This window comes from Mustela lutreola, chromosome 17, assembly GCF_030435805.1.
Source record: "Mustela lutreola isolate mMusLut2 chromosome 17, mMusLut2.pri, whole genome shotgun sequence".
In the NCBI taxonomy this organism is placed as follows: Eukaryota; Metazoa; Chordata; class Mammalia; order Carnivora; family Mustelidae; genus Mustela; species Mustela lutreola.
The window spans coordinates 20006685-20024049 of NC_081306.1; the positions used below are offsets into that span (position 1 = coordinate 20006685).

General features: G+C 56.3%; 1 protein-coding gene across 6 annotated transcripts in view; it reads right to left on the reverse strand.

Moving 5' to 3' along the window:
• Positions 1-17365, reverse strand: part of MGRN1 (mahogunin ring finger 1) — a 57035-nt gene that overhangs the window by 12776 nt on the left and 26894 nt on the right. For all 6 annotated transcript variants that reach the window (XM_059154499.1, XM_059154501.1, XM_059154497.1 and 3 more), the window contains exons 5-11: positions 15506-15623; positions 7962-8028; positions 7274-7323; positions 5076-5123; positions 4391-4459; positions 2474-2633; positions 705-814 (exon numbers count right to left, since the gene is read on the reverse strand). In XM_059154499.1, coding sequence (XP_059010482.1) covers positions 705-814; positions 2474-2633; positions 4391-4459; positions 5076-5123; positions 7274-7323; positions 7962-8028; positions 15506-15623 — 622 coding nt within the window. The remainder of the gene's footprint in view (positions 1-704; positions 815-2473; positions 2634-4390; positions 4460-5075; positions 5124-7273; positions 7324-7961; positions 8029-15505; positions 15624-17365) is intronic.

Sequence of the window (17365 nt, forward strand, 5' to 3'; positions counted from 1 at the left end):
CCTATGGTTCTGGGTCTCTTCGTCTCTCTCTGTCTGCCTATCTCTTGAGCCAGAAAGCCATCTCTCTCCCCAAAGCCTAAGTCCATCTTCCTCACGTGCCTACAAGCTCTACCTCAGTTTCCCAGGAAGCAAGTGAGGTGGGTGGCTGTCAAGGCGCTCCCTGACCCCCGTGTCCAGGCTGGGCACCACCTCTCTGTGGGCAGAGTATGTGTGGGGGGGACATGTGACAGACATCCGCTGGGCGGGACCTCACCTCCTAGAACCCACACAGTGGCCCTGGCTGTCTGGCAGGTTGAAGGACGGTGTGGATATTCAAATTCAAGGCAGGGTTGCACGCCATCAGGTGGCCCTGGTTCTCAGAGAAACTACAACACTCTCGAGAGCTGGGGTTCACTGGGCCCAGCCTAGGTCACCCCTTCAACCTCACCACCACCTCTGGGGACCAAGGGTGGCCCACCAGGCACATGAGGATGGAGAGAGCCAGCAGGTAGGGAGAGGCAGACAGTCTGGCCCTGCCTTTCCTTTCATCCCCCAACCAGGGCCTCACGACATGGCCCCACTGGGAACCTAAAGCCATCCTAACACGAAGGTAAGTCCTGAGGGCATCCAGACACCTGATGGGCTCTGCAAGTGGGCAGGAGCTTCCTCCAGACACCCTCCTCTCTGCCCCATACCCCCCCAACAGAGAGGAAAAAGGCACTTACTGAATGCTCATCGTGGTCCATGCTCTGGGCCAGAACAGGGCTGAAGGAGACGGGGGACAGGGCTCCCGGCTTCTTCCTCACCGCCCGGATCTGCAAAAGGGCCCGGAAGGCTGTGGCAGAGGAAAGGGCTCACATCAGGCAAGTGGCAGCCGATTCCAGCACCACTGAGCCCCTCGGGGCTCCAGGGACATTGGCCACCTCCCCCTCCCCACTGGAGGTCCTAGAATAAGCTATGTCTCCAAATCAGAGGCAAACAGAGTTACATAAGAACGCCCAGAAGGGGGACAGATGAGGTCAAGAGTGTATGACCTCGGTTCAGGCGGAGCTTCTGGGGCAGCAGACAGGGTGCCACGAGACTCCCACAGGCCAAACCCTGGACCACGCACACGATGGTGCATCTGTGTCATACCTAGTGACCAGCTAAAAGCACCCAGTGCGCCCTGGACACTGGCCAGTCTCTTCCTGGAAATCATACCAAGGGCAAGCAGACATACGTATGTGAACGGCCCTGACAGGACGATCTCTATTCAGGAAAACCAGCAGTAGCAACTGGGAAAGTAAGTTAGGGTGCAGGCTACTGGTCATCCTGGACCATCAGCTTCCCTAACAAGAGGGTAACGCTGATGAAAAGTGCAGGTCGCACACACTGTCAACAGCCGCACACTGTTACCAGCACCCGCTGGGACACCCACATCCACAGCTCTGATGGCAGCTGCCTCAGGCTGTAGGCTCAGAGACAAGGGCCCCGGCCCAACTCGCCCAGCCCACCTGGGCCCCTGGGCCTCCACGCCCGGGAGACAGGGTCCATGGGGAAGGTTGGCGTTCAGCTCCTGCTTCCCAGCTCCTCGCCTGTCCCTCACAGAGGAGAGGCTACTGGCCCTGCTGCCTGACCCTCCAGGACTGGCACACCAGCCCCCTGCAGGCTCCCCCACCAACCCCTGAGGACTCATCAGGGCTGGGCTCTGGACCCCCACGACCCCACAGCCTCATCCTCCACTGCCACATGCCCGGCCTGCCCTGTGGCCCCTGCACGCAGCTGTCTCTCCCAGAAGGACAACCTGTTTAGACCCACCCACCCCTTACTAGCTGTGAGCCTCGAGACAGTGACAAGACAGGTGTGGCACTTGGGGCCACACGGCTGTGCAGTGACTCAGGGATGCAGGGTGAGGCACGAGGACCCCAGGCGGCCCCAGGGACGTGACTGGCGCACCAAGGGGTAAAAGGACAGGAAGGTTTTCTCCAAAAAGCTATCCTTTTCCCCACCAAATGGAAACCCACAGCGCCCGGGGTGGGCTCACTTCTCTCCCGCAGCCTGGGCTCCCTCACTGCCAGGACCCACCCACCCACCTGATGCTCATTTTGACCCTGTGGGATTTGTTTTTCCCTGAAAATGTTTAGATTCCCTCCACAGGACGACAAACACTTGAATCGGAATTAACTTGGAGAAAATGTCTACAGGGCTCCCAAAACCTATCCCTTAGTCAGCTTTCCACCTCACCGGGACTATTTTTTTTAAATCAAAAAAACATTTCCACATAACACTTCCAAGACTGAATTTGCTGGCCAGTGTCTGTCCAGTTCCAATTTCACCACAAGCTCCCACTCGGCCACATCCTTCCCAGCCATGACCTCCAAAGTCTAAATTCTGGAGGATGTCAGCTGCACACGTGCCAGCATGGTCGCCGTGGGTCCCCACCACCCGCACCCAGTATGGCATCAAGCTTGCTGTGCCCAGGGCAGGCAGCTGACAGCCCCCCGGCCCCACTCACGCAGCCGGCAGATGGGGCAGTTGCTGGCCTGGTAACGCAGCGTGTCAGCGCACGAGTTACACAGGCACAGGTGCCGGCACGGCAGGATGAGCGTGTCCCGCAGGTCTGACAGGCACACCACACACTCGTTGCTGTTGTCGCTGTTCTCCTCGTCCGAGGGCTGCAGGGGGACACCGAGGGTCTGAGGGTCGGCAGGTTCTCAAGGACCACAGGTGAGAGCTGGGACAGGGGTGAGGCAGGGAGGTGTTCCTGTCCCTGGCCGCCCTGCTGGCTGTCCCCGGCTTCCCCAGAGGGAAACCAGGTGAGCAGAGGAAGGTCCCGGTGGAGCAGCAGTCCTCAGGATATGTGGCCCAGAGCTGACCCAGCCTGTGCCCGCGCCAGGACAGAGACGAGGATCTGTGCCCCACTGAGAACACTCAGGTCTCATTCTACTCATCAGAACCACAGAGAAAACATGGGAAAGACCCAACAGTTCAGATCATGTCCTGCACAGGGCATCCACTTACTGAGCTGAAACTGGAAAAAGCTGGTAAGTCTAACTTATCTAATTAGCATCTGGATCAAGAGTCCACGAACAACACCACCTGTTTCCATACCCCAGGTGTGGCCGGAAGCTGGCTTCTGCCCCCTTGTTTCTGAGTGGCTACGCTGTGAGTGCGTGATCTGTGCCATCGGGCACGGAGCGGATCCGACAGACGGCCAGTCAAGGTGGAAACGTGCGCGCGGGCCGCTTAGGGACAGTGGGCCACCTGCGGCATGAGCGCACGAAGCACATTGAGAGCTCGCTTCGGAGAACAGGGGCCTGACCAAACTGCCCTGATTTCCGGCTTTCAGCCAGTCCCAGCTGTCCCAGAAGCTCACGTGTTAGACTTCCAAAAACGTTTAAAAAAAGATGACGGGGCGCCTGGGTGGCTCAGTGGGTTAAAGCCTCTGCCTTCGGCTCAGGTCATAATCCCAGCGTCCCGGGATCGAGCCCCACATCGGGCTCTCTGCTCAGCAGGGAGCCTGCATCCTCCTCTTTCTCTGCCTGCTTGTGATCTCTGTCTGTCAAATAAATAAATAAAATCTTAAAAAAAAAAGAGAGAGAGAAAGAGATGACAGTTTCCCTGTGCCTTTCAAATGATGACAAGGGTACAGGCTGATTCTCTGCCACCCTACCCTGGCTGTCAGCCACACGCTCCAGCTACTTGCGGATGGGGGACAGGTGAGCTGGCAGGGGCAGCAGTGACTCACCCTGACGGGGTGGGAAGGGGCCCTAATGCAAGGCTGTCGCTCCCCACCTGACAGTTGGCGACCCAATGATGTTAACAAGTCAGGGAATTTGCTGGAAAAAAAACTAAATGCCTACAGACTCTGTTAACTCGTCTATTTATTCATTCATTATTGTTAATATTTTTAAGTCATCTCTACTCCCAATGGGAGCTTGAACCTATAACCCCAAGATCAAGAATCGAATACCCACCGACCCCAAGAGCCAGGTGCTCCTCTCTAACTTTGAAAAATTAAGAAAAAATGGCACCTGGGTGGCTTAGTCTGTTAAGCATCTGCATCCCAGGGTTCTAGGATCAAGTACCGCATTGGGCTCCCTGCTCAGTGGGGAGTCTGCTTCTCTCTCTACCATTCCCCACTGCTTGTGATCAATACCTCTTTCTCTCTCAATAAGCAAAATCTTAAAAAAAATAAATAAATAAAAATAGAATTAAAAATTAAGGTAAAATGGGAGTCTGGGGTCCCAGGGCCTCCTGGGGAAGGCACATGGGGGACTAGCTCATCTACCACCAGCTGACAGGGCCCTAGCCAGGGCTGGGGGCGGGGTGGGGGCAAGCCCCTCTGGGATTCTTCTTCCATGCAGGTGGAAAGGAAGCTGGGGAGTGAAGTCCTCTTGCAGTCCCAGCAAATGTCAGCACAAGCACACACCTTTGTCTCCTGGTTGTTCTTGTTCTCGATGCCGTAGATCTCCTGCAGCAGGTAGCTGACCCGGTCCACCTGCAGAACAGAGGAATCTGGGCACCTGCCGGCTCCCACTCAAGGGCTCCGCTGCACCCACCTGGTCCAACACCACTTCCCAGGGGCTGGGCTCGGGTCCAGAGCAGGTGTGGTTTGAAATTCTGTCCACCGGCTCCTCAGGGAGTAGGCCCAGTACTAGAATGGCAGAGAACCTGCTTTCTGCCCAACCCACCCAGTAGCCGGGGCCATGTGGTGGTGGGGGGCGGGGGGAGTCCAGTGGTTCTGCTCTCCAGGGGGCATGGAGCCAACCTGCATACAGGTCAGGCAACCGTACCCTGTGCCCACCTTACCATCCCCCTCTCCAGACCAAAACACTTTGGACCCACCCGTCACCAGCCATACAAGAGTGACCAGAGTCAGACCTCACACTATGTTCAGAAGTGGTATGTTCAGAAGTAGCCCTATGGACGCAAACAGACCTTATCAAGCCGGACACGACTTGGGGCTACAAGTCAGTACTGCGACTTGGTGGGCACACACACGCATCCGATGCAGTAGACCCGGACTGCCCAGAGGATCCCTCCGGAGAGTCAGAGTCTGTGTGTGTTTATGTTTAAATCAAGAGGGGCCATGATACTTCTTCTACCAGACTTACAATTTGCTTCTGCTTTAAAGGTTTCACAGAGAAGCTGCCGTCGACATGCTACAGGAAAGACAGACAGGTTAACTCAGCCATGCTGTGCCACTGAGCACTCCCAGCAGCAAGCTGAAGGCCCTTCCTTGGCCGTTCCACTTCCACTGCTGAAGACAGAGCCCGGCCAGGTCTCTCCAAATGGGGCCTCTCTCCGACTGGGCCTCGAAACTACCTGGATGACTGCCTCCTGGGTCCTCCTAGCTCCCCAGGCAGAGGTCAAGCACACTCAGGTTTACGACCATCAGGCAAGTTCTGACAATAGCCCAGAGCCCCCCAGCAGCAAGCAGCAGCACCTGGACAGCAAGAACTCGCACAGCCCACTTCTAACCCAAAAAGGGCTTGGCTTCGTTCAGAAGACAAACGTGTACACACATACGCCCCAAACCCTAAATACTCTTAAGAACTAAGGAGGGTGTTTGGTAGCATCTGGGGAAACACACCACCCAGAAGTCAAGGTTAGTGAAGACCTGAGATCTTGTGACAAGGCCAGTTACCCCTCATAATCCACAGAGACCAGCATGTGGCATCTGCAGTGCAACGGAGTCCAGAAGGAAAGTAGCTTCTCCTTGCACTCTAAACTAGAGGTCCAGATGGAGCCGGCCATCGATAGCCCTCCCGGCCCACCAGAGACACAACCAACAGCCACCATCTCTTCCAAGAAGGCCAGGCTTGGGGAGCGCAGCTGGCGAGGGAGAGGCCCACCCTCTGGCCTAGGCGCCCCGTGCCACCACAGCCCCAGGGGCCCAAGGGAGCACGGGACAAATGGGCCACAGGGGCCTTGGGCCCAGATGTCCTAACTCCCTGGGGAGTCTGGAAAGACCAGATCGATGGGAGTAGCTGGGCGCTGCCCTCAACCTCTCAAGGCCGCAGACGCACAATGGGCTGAGGAAGCTGGGGGTCTGCATGGAGTGCAAAGTCCAGAAATAGCAACCTGAGTCTGGTTTCCTCATGGGGGTCCCTGGTCCTTGGCCACCCAGGTCACAGGCTGGTGCCAGAAACACTTTACCACTGCAGGGTGCAGGCCAGTGTCAAAGAGCCCTGGGGGTGGGGGACATCTGTCATGACATTCTCCAACAGGGAACGCGCCCACCACCTCCAGCAAGGGTCTCGGTGAGCAGGGATCTCCTCCTAACACAGCCAGGCACTTGCCTGCTACATGAACACATACACACAACTGCTTGGCCCCCACGAACAGCAGTGACGGGGAACCAGAACCATCCCTAGACCCCACGACAGCCTCATGCAGAAACGATGGTGAGACTGACCATTCTTGCCCCACTGCACCCTACATAATGTGGCCACAAAACACGAACAGCTGGGGAGACTGGGGACTTGGGTCTGCGTAGAAGAAAGGGTCAAACCTCCAAGTTCAAATACACATCAGGCGGAATGTAATACTAAGTAAATGCTTACATGTAAATGGTCTCTTTATACATGAGGCACCCACAGTGCAGGGACTCCAGGAGGGCCTGGACGTCTTCTCTCTGCCACCAGAGAGGGTCTAGGGCCACGCCAGACAATGGTGGACCCCTAGCAATTGGTTCACTGAGCGGATTGGTTCACTGAGCATCTACTGCACACCAAGGACACAACAAACAAGGGGCCTAGTTCTGTCCTCACAACACAGGAGAACTAAGTACCACAAGTGTCTGCCCCTGAAGTCTGAAAGGCCCTAGTGGGGAGTGAGGTCAATGTAGGCCTGTGGCACCGGGTGACACAGCTATTTGGAGTCAGGGCAGAACACACCTGTGAGGACCAGGCCAGGCTGGGAGGTTCCAGTGGGCCTGGTGGGAAAGGCAGGGGTCCAGAGAGGTGGTAACCTGGGTGATTCCCACACATCCCACAGAAAAGCTGGTCTGTGATGACAGCCCTCCACATGGGTGTCCAGGTCCATTCGGGCAGGTCAGAGCTGGCCCCCTAAAACACACCCCCTCACTATACATCGGATGCCCTTCAAAAACCCAAAGGTGATGCTACCTCGAGGCCCAGCCTTCTGGAGCCCAGAGGAACCAGAAGGCCTCCCATTCTGCTCCGAGCCTCTGACATGAAGCCCATGTGGTCAAGCCCAGACCCCAAGTTCAGACTTCTAGTCTCAGAACACCGTCCTACTACCCATGCTCCCTGGTCACGGGCACAGTAAGGGGCAGGATGGCACTTACCTTTTCAAAGGCGGCCAAGAGCACATGGGCATGGCCAGTCACTTCCACAACTGCCCGGGAGAGAGAGGAGGGAGTGGTCAGAGCTGGCCTCAACCCCTCCTCTGTCCCCAAACCTGAACTTCTGCTTCTTAGCGGGAGCTTCCCTATGCTCTTCCTAGCGGGTGTTTTAGAGCCCAAAACCCACGGGAGGATTGTCCTCATCTCGCCTTCCTCTGCCTGGGGGGCCGTCTGCTCCTGCCAGCCATTCCTCCTCCAAAGTCACCTCAAAGTGCCCCCTGCTGGCTCTGCACGGAGGAACATTCCCACACGGCTTAGAAGCCAGGACTCCCATGCTCCCATGTCAGCCTGCCACGCTGAGAGCCCACAGCACGGGACCGCCCTGCTCCATGCCCTCTCCGCTCTTTTCTGTCATGCCGCTGAGCGTGGACGCCAGAATCCGAGGCCTGGCTAGCTGCTGTCACCGCAGCGGGAGCCAGGCAGCTGCCAATTCCTGAGTCAAAAGGAGCTGAAGAGAGGGCCCTGCAGCCCAGCCCCGAGACAGACAGTTTGGGGCTTAAACCCCATGGCCCTGAATGCGCTAAGTGGGCTGAGCCAACGTCTTTCATCACTTCTGGAATAAACTCCCTGCAGACTGAGGGGAGAACGGTCCACAGCCCGGAGGGAAGAGGGATGGAGAAGGGCCACTCACCGTCTCCTTCATCCACCACGGCCTGGATGACCACTGGAAACACGCCCCGGTCCAGGTCGAAGTTCAGCTGAGGAGAAAAGGAGGCGAGAACAGTCAGACTGAGCTGGAGGGGGACAGCACCGTGAGCAGGACGGCGACGCGGCAGAGCTCACGCAGACAGACAAAATGGCCATGGAAGACAGCTGCGTACCTCTTTTCCCTTTTGGCAAAACATAAAAAAAGATTGAGATGGCAAAGACATGTAACTGAGTGGCACTAAGTGCATCTGTAAGGCCACGTTCACCACGACCACCATCCACTTCCAGAGCACTCCCATCATCCCAGCGGAGCCCTGTCCCCACGACCATGCACCCTCCCCACTGAGTAAGCCCCACTCGACTGTGCACCCGCGGATTTGCCTGGTTTGCAGCTTTCACAGAAGTGGGACGTCACAGCACGGATCTCTCCCACCTGGCTCGTTCACCGAGCACCACGTTTACGAGGCTCGTGCACGCTGTACGGGCATCAGTGATTCCTCCCTGGGCTGAGTACTCCTCCACTGAGCGGCCAGACCCTGCTCACCCATTCGCCTGCTACGGGACACCGCAGCTGTCCCCCTTCTGGATGCCACACACACCAGCAACGGTGTCTGAGTCTCGGGCAAACAGTGTTCAGCCTTGTAAAGAAAGTGCCTGGCGGGGCGCCTGGGTGGCTCAGTGGGTTAAGCCTCTGCCTTCGGCTCAGGTCATGATCCCAGGGGCCTGGGATCGAGTCCCGCATCGGGCTCTCTGCTCAGCAGGGAGCCTGCTTCTCCTCATCTCTCTCTCTGTCTGTCTCTCTGCCTATTTGTGATCTCTCTCTCTGTCAAATAAATAAATAAAATCTTAAAAAAAAAAAAAAAAAAAAAAAAAGAAAGTGCCTGGCTTGTCCCCACCAAGGGCAAAAGGAAAGGGGCCGCAATGTGGCATGCAACTGAGCTCAAGGAGACACCATCCCCCCTCACTTTTCCTTCTCTCTGGCTCCCTGCTCAAAGGCCACTCTCCTCCACACGCACGTAGCCTCCACATCTGCTCACCAGCAGAGGTCACAGGCCAGGACCCACAGGACAGAGGCGACCAGCTGAGGACACCCCAGGCAGGGTTGCAAGAGGAGGCCAACAAGGTGCCTGTGGGTCCCAGACTGTCAGGGAGAGACAGGACTCGGAGGAACCAGGTACTGGAATCGAGTCTGACTCTACCACCTGAGCCTCAGTTTCCCCATCTGTAATAGAGGACTAAAAGCTGTCTCTGGTGCATGGGGCAGCTGAGAAAACACACAGCGAACATCAGCCATGCAAAGCCTCACATCTTCAGGCAGCAAGAGCTGAGGAGGAACGTGGCCCCAGAGGACCTCACGGAGCGACACGGGGCACAGACTCCCAGGCACACAGGCCCCTGGGGGCCCACATGCACACCAGCTGCAGGCAGGGAGGTGGAGGACGTGTTTAGGCCCCCCCAGTACTCAGCCAGGCTTCATGCTCGCTGCAGCCTCAGGGGAGAGACCTATACCACAGATCTCCAGACTTTAAAGGAGGGGGGCCTCTCTGCAAGGCCTCCCTTGCTCTGGGGTGACCCATGGTGGGTGGCGGAGGTGATTACATGAGACAGGAGATACAGGTCACCTACAGCTATCCATGGGACAGGGGCCCCTCTGCAAGCCTGTACCTGCCCTCCCCACCCTGAGTCAGGGCACAGGGCTGAAACCATCCCGCAGTTATCCTGGTGACGCAGACGCTGGGTGATGTTCAGATGCTGCCCTTATGAGGGCTCTAAGTAAGCCGAGGAAGGGGAGCGTTCAGGTAAGAGCCCGATGGGAGCAGAGCCCTGAACACGCAGCCCGCTCGCCCCCGCGCGTCAGGTCAGTTTCTGGAACAAAAGCCCTGTACTCCTGGAGGCCAGGTGCTCAACAAGCAGCTCTGTGCTCTGCGGAGCCAGGGTGACCAGTGCTGTCCTCCCTTGCACACCGAGTGCGGCCCGAGCACCCACAGCCAGCCGTGTTCCGCTGGTCTGAAGAGACCTGCATGGTGACCCCACCAGCAGCCAGTGACCCCCGCCCTCCTCTCTGGTCTCACGGCCCCACGGGGCGCACAATGGACAGACCCCGTCTTCCTCTCTGCGGTCGGACTGAGTTGTGTTTCTGCCGCTCAACCGGAACAGTCCTGCCACAGATACCGTCCGAAGGCTCCGTGGCAGATCCGCCGGCCCCCCACAAGCACTCACCTCGGCGACCGCGTCCACGGAGCCCAGCGCAGTGACCGACGCATGGCATTCCTTCCACGGACTCAGCAAGGCCTGAGAGAAGACCTGCCTTGGCCAGCCCAGCCTGGGGCCAAGGGACCGCGACGGGAATGAAGGGACACGGTGCCCCAGCTCTCCCTGGCACCTGGACCCGCGCCCTGCACCCCTCGAATGCCTGGCCACAACAACCCTCCACAGGAGGAGCGGCCGCCCCCACCCGCCAGCCGGATACCTGTCCTGTGCTGCCACCACCAGAGCTGCTGCCACGTCAGAGGAGGGACCGGGGAGTGCGGGGACTCGGCAGCGAGAACCATCTCCCCTAAAAGGCTGTTTCCCAGAACTCTGCACCCGACTCACTCCCAGGAGCTGAGTACGCGGGGTGGGGTGGGGGGGGCGCAGAGACTCCTGCCCACCCGCGTCTCAGGAGACTTTTTTTTTTTTTTAAAGATTTTATTTATTTATTTGACAGACAGAGATCACAAGTAGGCAGAGAGGCAGGCAGAGAAAGAGGAAGGGAAACAGGCTCCCTGCTGAGCAGAGAGCCCGATTCGGGGCTCAATCCCAGGACCCTGAGATCATGACCCGAGCTGAAGGCAGAGGCTTTAACCCGCTGAGCCACCCAGGCGCCCCAGGGAGACGTTGATTTTTTTTTTTTTAAAGGTTTTATTTATTTATTTGACAGAGAGAAATCACAAGTAGTCGGAGAGGCAGGCAGAGAGAGAGAGAGGGAAGCAGGCTTCCTGCTGAGCAGAGAACCCGATGCGGGACTCGATCCCAGGACCCTGAGATCATGACCTGAGCCAAAGGCAGCGGCTTAACCCACTGAGCCACCCAGGCGCCCCAGGAGACGTTGATTTTTAATGCAGGAAGACAGACTTCTCTTAGGAAAGAGCAGCCATCCTGGTCAGGTGAAGAGCCAGGCAGCTGACTCCGGGAGGGGCCACACTGGGTTCTCGAGCTCAGGCCTCCTCTTCCACAACACAAGCATGGGTGGGAGCCTCGCCCCACGGCAATTCGAGCTCGCCCACTGCACAGGAGCTTCCAGACAAGGGTCTTTGCAAGTCCTGGGCCAGATGGACACCGGGAAATAGAGGCAAAGCAAAGGACAGAAGAGCAGGGATGTGGCTCTCACTGAAAGGAATGGAAGCCCGAGGGAAATGGAAGGGAAACCCGGCAAAGAAGCCACTCCGGCGGGATGCCTGGGTGGCTCAGTCGGTTAAGCTGCTGCCTTCGGCTCAGGCCATGATCCCAGAGTCCTGGGATCGAGTCCCACATTGGGCTCTTTGCTTGGCAGGGAGCCTGCCTCTCTCTCCACCTCTGCCGGCTACTCTGCCTACTTGTGCACACACTCTCTCTCTCTGACAAATAAATAAATAAAATCTTGAAAAATATATATATATTTAAAAAAGAAGCCACTCCGGCCACCAGGCCATCTCTAAGACGTCCACAAATTGATTCAGTAAATAAAGTTATGCATGAGTGAGGACGGGGGAATATGGGAAATCTCCATGCCTTCCTCTTAATTGTGCTGTGACCTGGTCTTAAAGAAGTCTTAAAAAAAAAAAAAAAAAAAAAAAAAAAAAAACTGGCACCTGGGTGGCTTAGCGGGTTAAAGCCTCTGCCTCTGCTCAGGTCATGATCCCAGGGTCCTGGAATCGAGCCCCACATTGGGCTCTCCACTCAGCAGGGAGTCTGCTTCCTCCTCTCTCTCTGCCTGCCTCTCTACCTACTTGGGACCTCTCTCTCGCTGTCAAATAAATAAGAGATATCTTAAAAAAAAAAAATTAAAGGGGGGCTGAGTAACTCATGATTTTGGCTCAGGTCGTGATCTCAGGGTCCTGACATCAAGCCCAGTGCTAGGCCCTGGGCTCAGCAGGGAGTCTGTTTCTCTCCCACTTTATCCCTCTTTGTTGCCCCTCTCTAAGTATATAAGTTGTTTTAAAATATTTTGGGGCGCCTGGGTGGCTCAGAGGGTTAAGCCTCTGCCTTCAGCTCTGGTCATGATTACAGGGTCCTGGGATCAAGCCCCGCATCGGGCTCTCTGCTCAGCCGGGAGCCTGCTTCCCCCTCTCTCTCTGCCTACTTCTCTGCCTACTTGCGATCTCTGCCTGTCAAATAAATAAAATCTTTAAAAAAAAAAAAAAAACAAACTTTGAGAGTGGACGAGCATGAGCAGGGGATGAAGACAGAAGGCAGAGGGGAAGCAGGCTCCCCGCTGAGCAGGGAGCACAATGTGGGGCTCGATCCCAGGACCCTAGGATCATGACCTGAGCAAAAGACAGATGCTTAATTGAGCCACCCAGGCGCCCCAATAAAATAATTAATTTAATTTAATTAAAAAGCAAGCCATAGCCAAGAGAAATGAAAACATACATCCACACACAAATTTGTATAGCGACATCCGTTTGTCTCCCAAAGCTGGAGACAACCTTAACGCCCATCCACAGATGAACAGACAAACAAAACATGGCCCAGCCACACCGGGGGTATTATGGGCCACAGGAAGGAACAAAGTACTGACAGCTGCTACCACGTGGGTGAAGGCACGGTGCTCAGGGACAGAAGCCAGGCACAAAAGGTCACACACTATACAAGTTGGCTTATATGAAACGTCCAATGCAGAATGACGAGCGGCTGCTGGGGGTTGAGGGGAGGCGCGGAAGGGACTGCGGTGGGCACAGTGTTTCTTGTGGGGGTAACAAAATCGTCCCGCTGATGGCTGTACCACTCTAGATACAGACCCTCTTCAGCTTATGACAGGGTTTTGGCTTGAGAAGCCCCTCGCAAGCTGAAAATACCAGAGACTGGAATTGCACTTCCTGTGCCCGCGGAGCCTGACCACGCTCACTTCCGTCAGCCTCCCACAGAGCCGGCTGCACTGGGAAGCGCTGAGTAGCTCGTGTGATACACTGAGTACCGCGCTGAAGGAGAGAGACAGTGCGTTGGCTGTCTCTGGTTGTTTCCCCTCGTGACCACGTGGCTGACCGGGAGCTGCGGCTCTGGCCACCCACACCACCAGAGAGGACCGAGCTACAGATCGCTAGCCCGGGGGGAGCCCATACTCCAAAATTCAAAGTATGATTTCGACCAAGTGTGTATAGCTTTTGTGCCAGTGTGAAGCTGAAAACTCAAAGATAAACCATCTTAAGTCGAGCACCATCTATCTGGTAAATATCACTGAACTGTACACTTTAAAAGAGCTAACCAGGGGGCATCTGGGTGGCTCAGGCGGTTAGGCCACTGCCTTCGGCTCAGGTCATGATTCTGGAGTACCAGGAACGAGTCCGGGTCAGGCTCCCTCTGACCCTCCCTTTCTCATGCTTTCTCTCTCACTCTCTCTCAAATAAATAAATTGAAAAAATAAAATAAAATAAAGAAAAGGGCTAACTGTGGGGCACCTGGGTGGCTCAGATGGTTAAGTGTGGGCCTTCAGCTTAGGTCATGATCTCCAGGTCTTGGGATCGAGCCCTAGTCAGGCTCCCTGCTCCATGAGGAGCCTGCTTCTCCTTCTGCCTCTCCCTGCCGCTCCCCCTGCTTGTGCTCTCTTTGTCAAATACATATATACATACATACATACATCTTCTAAAAAAAAAAAAAAAAGAAGTGAGCTGATCTGAGCTTATGTTAGCTGAAGACATAATCCGGGAAGGTGAAGACGAAGAAGAGGTCCTGGGATAAGTCCACATGAGACAGGCCCACATGGCTGCCCACCACACCCTCTGCACCTGCCACCACCCCCGCCACGTCCACTGTGCCACACGCTGACAAGCAGCAGTGTGGACCCCTGCTGCTCCAAGGGAGGAAAGGGGGTCCCCCCACATAGCACTTCAAACTGGTTTATGAACCAAGTGTGCCCCCAGGACAAATGACCTCACCAGGAGTCTGGAACCCAAACTGTCCGCCTGACTCAGCACATCTGCAAACACGCAAGGATGTGTTCTGCAGCTGAAATGCCAGCCAAGGAACTGCCATACGAGGAGAGGTCACCAAAGTGAGGTGCAGCCTGAGCCCAACCCTCCCCACAGGCAACCACAGGGTGGGGGGCTACCCACTTGTCTGCCCAACCCCCTCTGCCTACCCAGCTCCCTCGTTTCTTTGGGGAAAGGCTTTCCTCCTTTCACAGGAGGGTGGGCAGGACCACAGGCACTTGCTGGGTACCCCAACCAGGAGTGTGGATGTGCAGGGATGGACCTGACAGAATGGGACTGGGGGCGAGGTTCCAGTGGCCCCATCCTTCTTTCAGAGGACTTTCTCACCTGAGCGACACAATGGCAGCTTCTGCTGCTTGCCATCAAAGCACCCTGACAAGAAGCACACACACAGCCAAGAGCAAACACCGTGGTGAGGCCTTCCCCTTCTGACACCGTCCACCAGTCCCAACCTTCTTGCCCAATTCCTATGCCACCCATGCCCCTCGGCCCCCGTTCCTTCCCCCTGATTTATTTTAGTAATTTACAACTGCTATCTTTAAAAAAACTACAGAATTCAGCTAAACGAGAGCAGCCTGACAAAAGGCCACATATTGTATGACTCCATTTATGTAAAACAATCCAGAAAAGCCAAATCCGTCCAGAAAGTAAAGTAATGTAGGGGCTGGGGCTAGGAACAGGGGCGAACTTTGCATGGGCATGAGGGATCTACTGGAAGGATGGAAATGTTCAAGAACTGGATTGTGGTGACCATGGCATGTAAATTACATCTTAACAGGCCTGCTCGAACAATTCAGACATGAATCCAGTGCTGTGGCACATACACCGTTCACATACAGCCTGTATACGTCTGTGCATGTGTGTGTTCTAGAACTCTGTCCTATCCCAAGATAGGACATCTGTTACAGAGGTGAACCGCAGTGCCCATATCATGCAGACCGATGGCTCCCACGACCTCGGTGAACAAGCAATCACAGACACACAGACTGTTTCCATTTTTCTGCTACTACAGACAAAGCTTCCATCACCATCCCTCACATAACGTATATTACCGACCCCAGCTATGGAACCACCGGGTGGAAGGGTTCAGCCGTGCTGCAGTCCTGTGGCCCCAGCAAGGCACCAAAGCCGGGTACCACAGCCTGTAGCTGCTCCGACAAGTACCTTGAACGCCACTCTTGGGTCTGGCACATGGCCGACAGAGCACAGGGACCCAGGGCAGCAGCCACTCCTGATGCGTATCACCCACATGAGGAATCTGAGCTCACAGGCCCCGAGGGGCTCGTCCCCTGCCATAAGGGGCAGGGAATTCCAGAAAGGGGCCGGGACCAGGGCCAGAGGGGCCTGCCCAGAAGCTTACCTCATCATCCTTCCACTCAGAGAAGTCGATCTTGAAGGAGGGCAGGGAGAACTGCTGGCTCACCCCTCTCTTGTAGTGGGCGGTCTCGGACTGCAGGGCCGGGCTCTTGGGGCTGTACCTGAAGGGGCAGAAAGGCCGCTGACCCTCGGCCGAGAGCACAGGGTCTGCTGTGCCCAGTCCTCAGGCCGCAACCCCCCACCCTGGAGCACAGGGGCCTCTGCCGTGGGGCCTGGCAGGAACCAGGCTTTCGGAACCCAGCGGAAATAGGACATGCAGGACCCACACTTTCCTTCTCCTCCTGCAAGTTCCAACCGTCCTCTGGTAGGCCGGGGCCCTCAGCCTGCCACCAGCTTTGGAGGCCTCGTTCTGCTTACCGCCAGGTCTGCCTGGAGCCTGCCTGGTGACACGTCTTCTAGAGCCCACCGCTGCCCAGTAACTAACTGCCTTTCCAGACCCAGCTACACCTTTCCATTTGGCTTCTCTGACATGTCTCCTCTGCCACACAAACATGGGACAGACACATACACCGCGGGACAGACACATACACCGCGGGACAGACACATACACCACAGCCCACCCTCACACACTCTCCCCACCGCCTGCGTCTCTGTGTCACCCACAACCCATGCTGGAAGGCATGGGCGTCTGCTCTCCCATGTTCAAGGGCCAGTCGGCCCACATCTGCTTCCTCACTAGTCAGTCCCGGCGCTGTCCCCTGACCGTCACATGCAGAGGCCCGTGCTCTGTGAACACCAGACGGTCCCCAACACCCCGCTGTTGCACACAAGGCCTCTAGGACCCTCTTCTACATCCACCCCAGCCACACACACATGCACCTTCCCAGAGAAGGAACAACAGGGTCAAAGGGCGCTCACACTTTACATTCTGACCAACTCTGGCTTCTCCCCATTCCTGATCCCGACACACAACCCTGACAAAGCTTCCTCCACCCGCCCCACGACCGCCATTCCTGAGGCCATTTCTCAGTCTCTTAGACAAAAGACCTTCTGGAGAGCCTGAGACGCTGGTGGCTGATGGGGGAGCCGTTCTTGTATGCCCTGAGAGAGAGAGAGGGCTCCTCTGCCTGCCAGAGGCCCTTCTTTCCCTGTGAGAAGCCAGGCCTCAGCCTGTGGTAAAGATACAGGCTAGGACTCTACTGCCAGGCAACCCTGGGCTCTTCCCTGGACCTCAGATCTGCCCCCTTTCTTGCCTGTCAGGAAGCAGGAAGGCGATCAGGGAATGCAAAGAGAATTCCCAGGCTAAGGTAAAGGTCCCTGGGGACAGGCTTCTAGGCCCTGGAACATTCCTGCTTCTCTTTATTTCGGTGACTTCTGAGCTCATACCACTAAACACCAGCAATCTCCGACGGGAAGCAGGCCTCCAGCCACTCCTGCCAGCTCTCAGGAAGGGACAGAGCAGCATTTCTTCCCCTGGGGGGAGGAGTTCCCCGGGGTCCAAGACACAGGCTCCAAGGGCAGCTATGCCTTTGCTCATGCGTCTACGTCCTTCTCTGAGCAGCAGACCCTCTTCTCAAGCATATGGCACCTCTTACTGTGCCCAAGTGTGACACATACAAAAGCTGGAGTGTGGGGTGCGTGGGCTGCTTGCCAGGTCCCCCTCTCTGTGGCAGCCCTCAGACCTCATCCCACTAGCCAAGACCCCTCCACTGTGGCAGGCAAATGAGCAGAAAGGAAAGAACACAAAAGCCTCATCCAACCGTTGGGGCACTGTGGCCCTCCCACATGTGTCCTCCCACCTCCTAGTCAGGGGCCAGAGCAGGTGACCATGGCTGAGGACAAAGATCAGGCAGGCAGAGTCACAAGGCAAGAGTCCACAGGGCACCAGGAGGGCCCCAGAGGG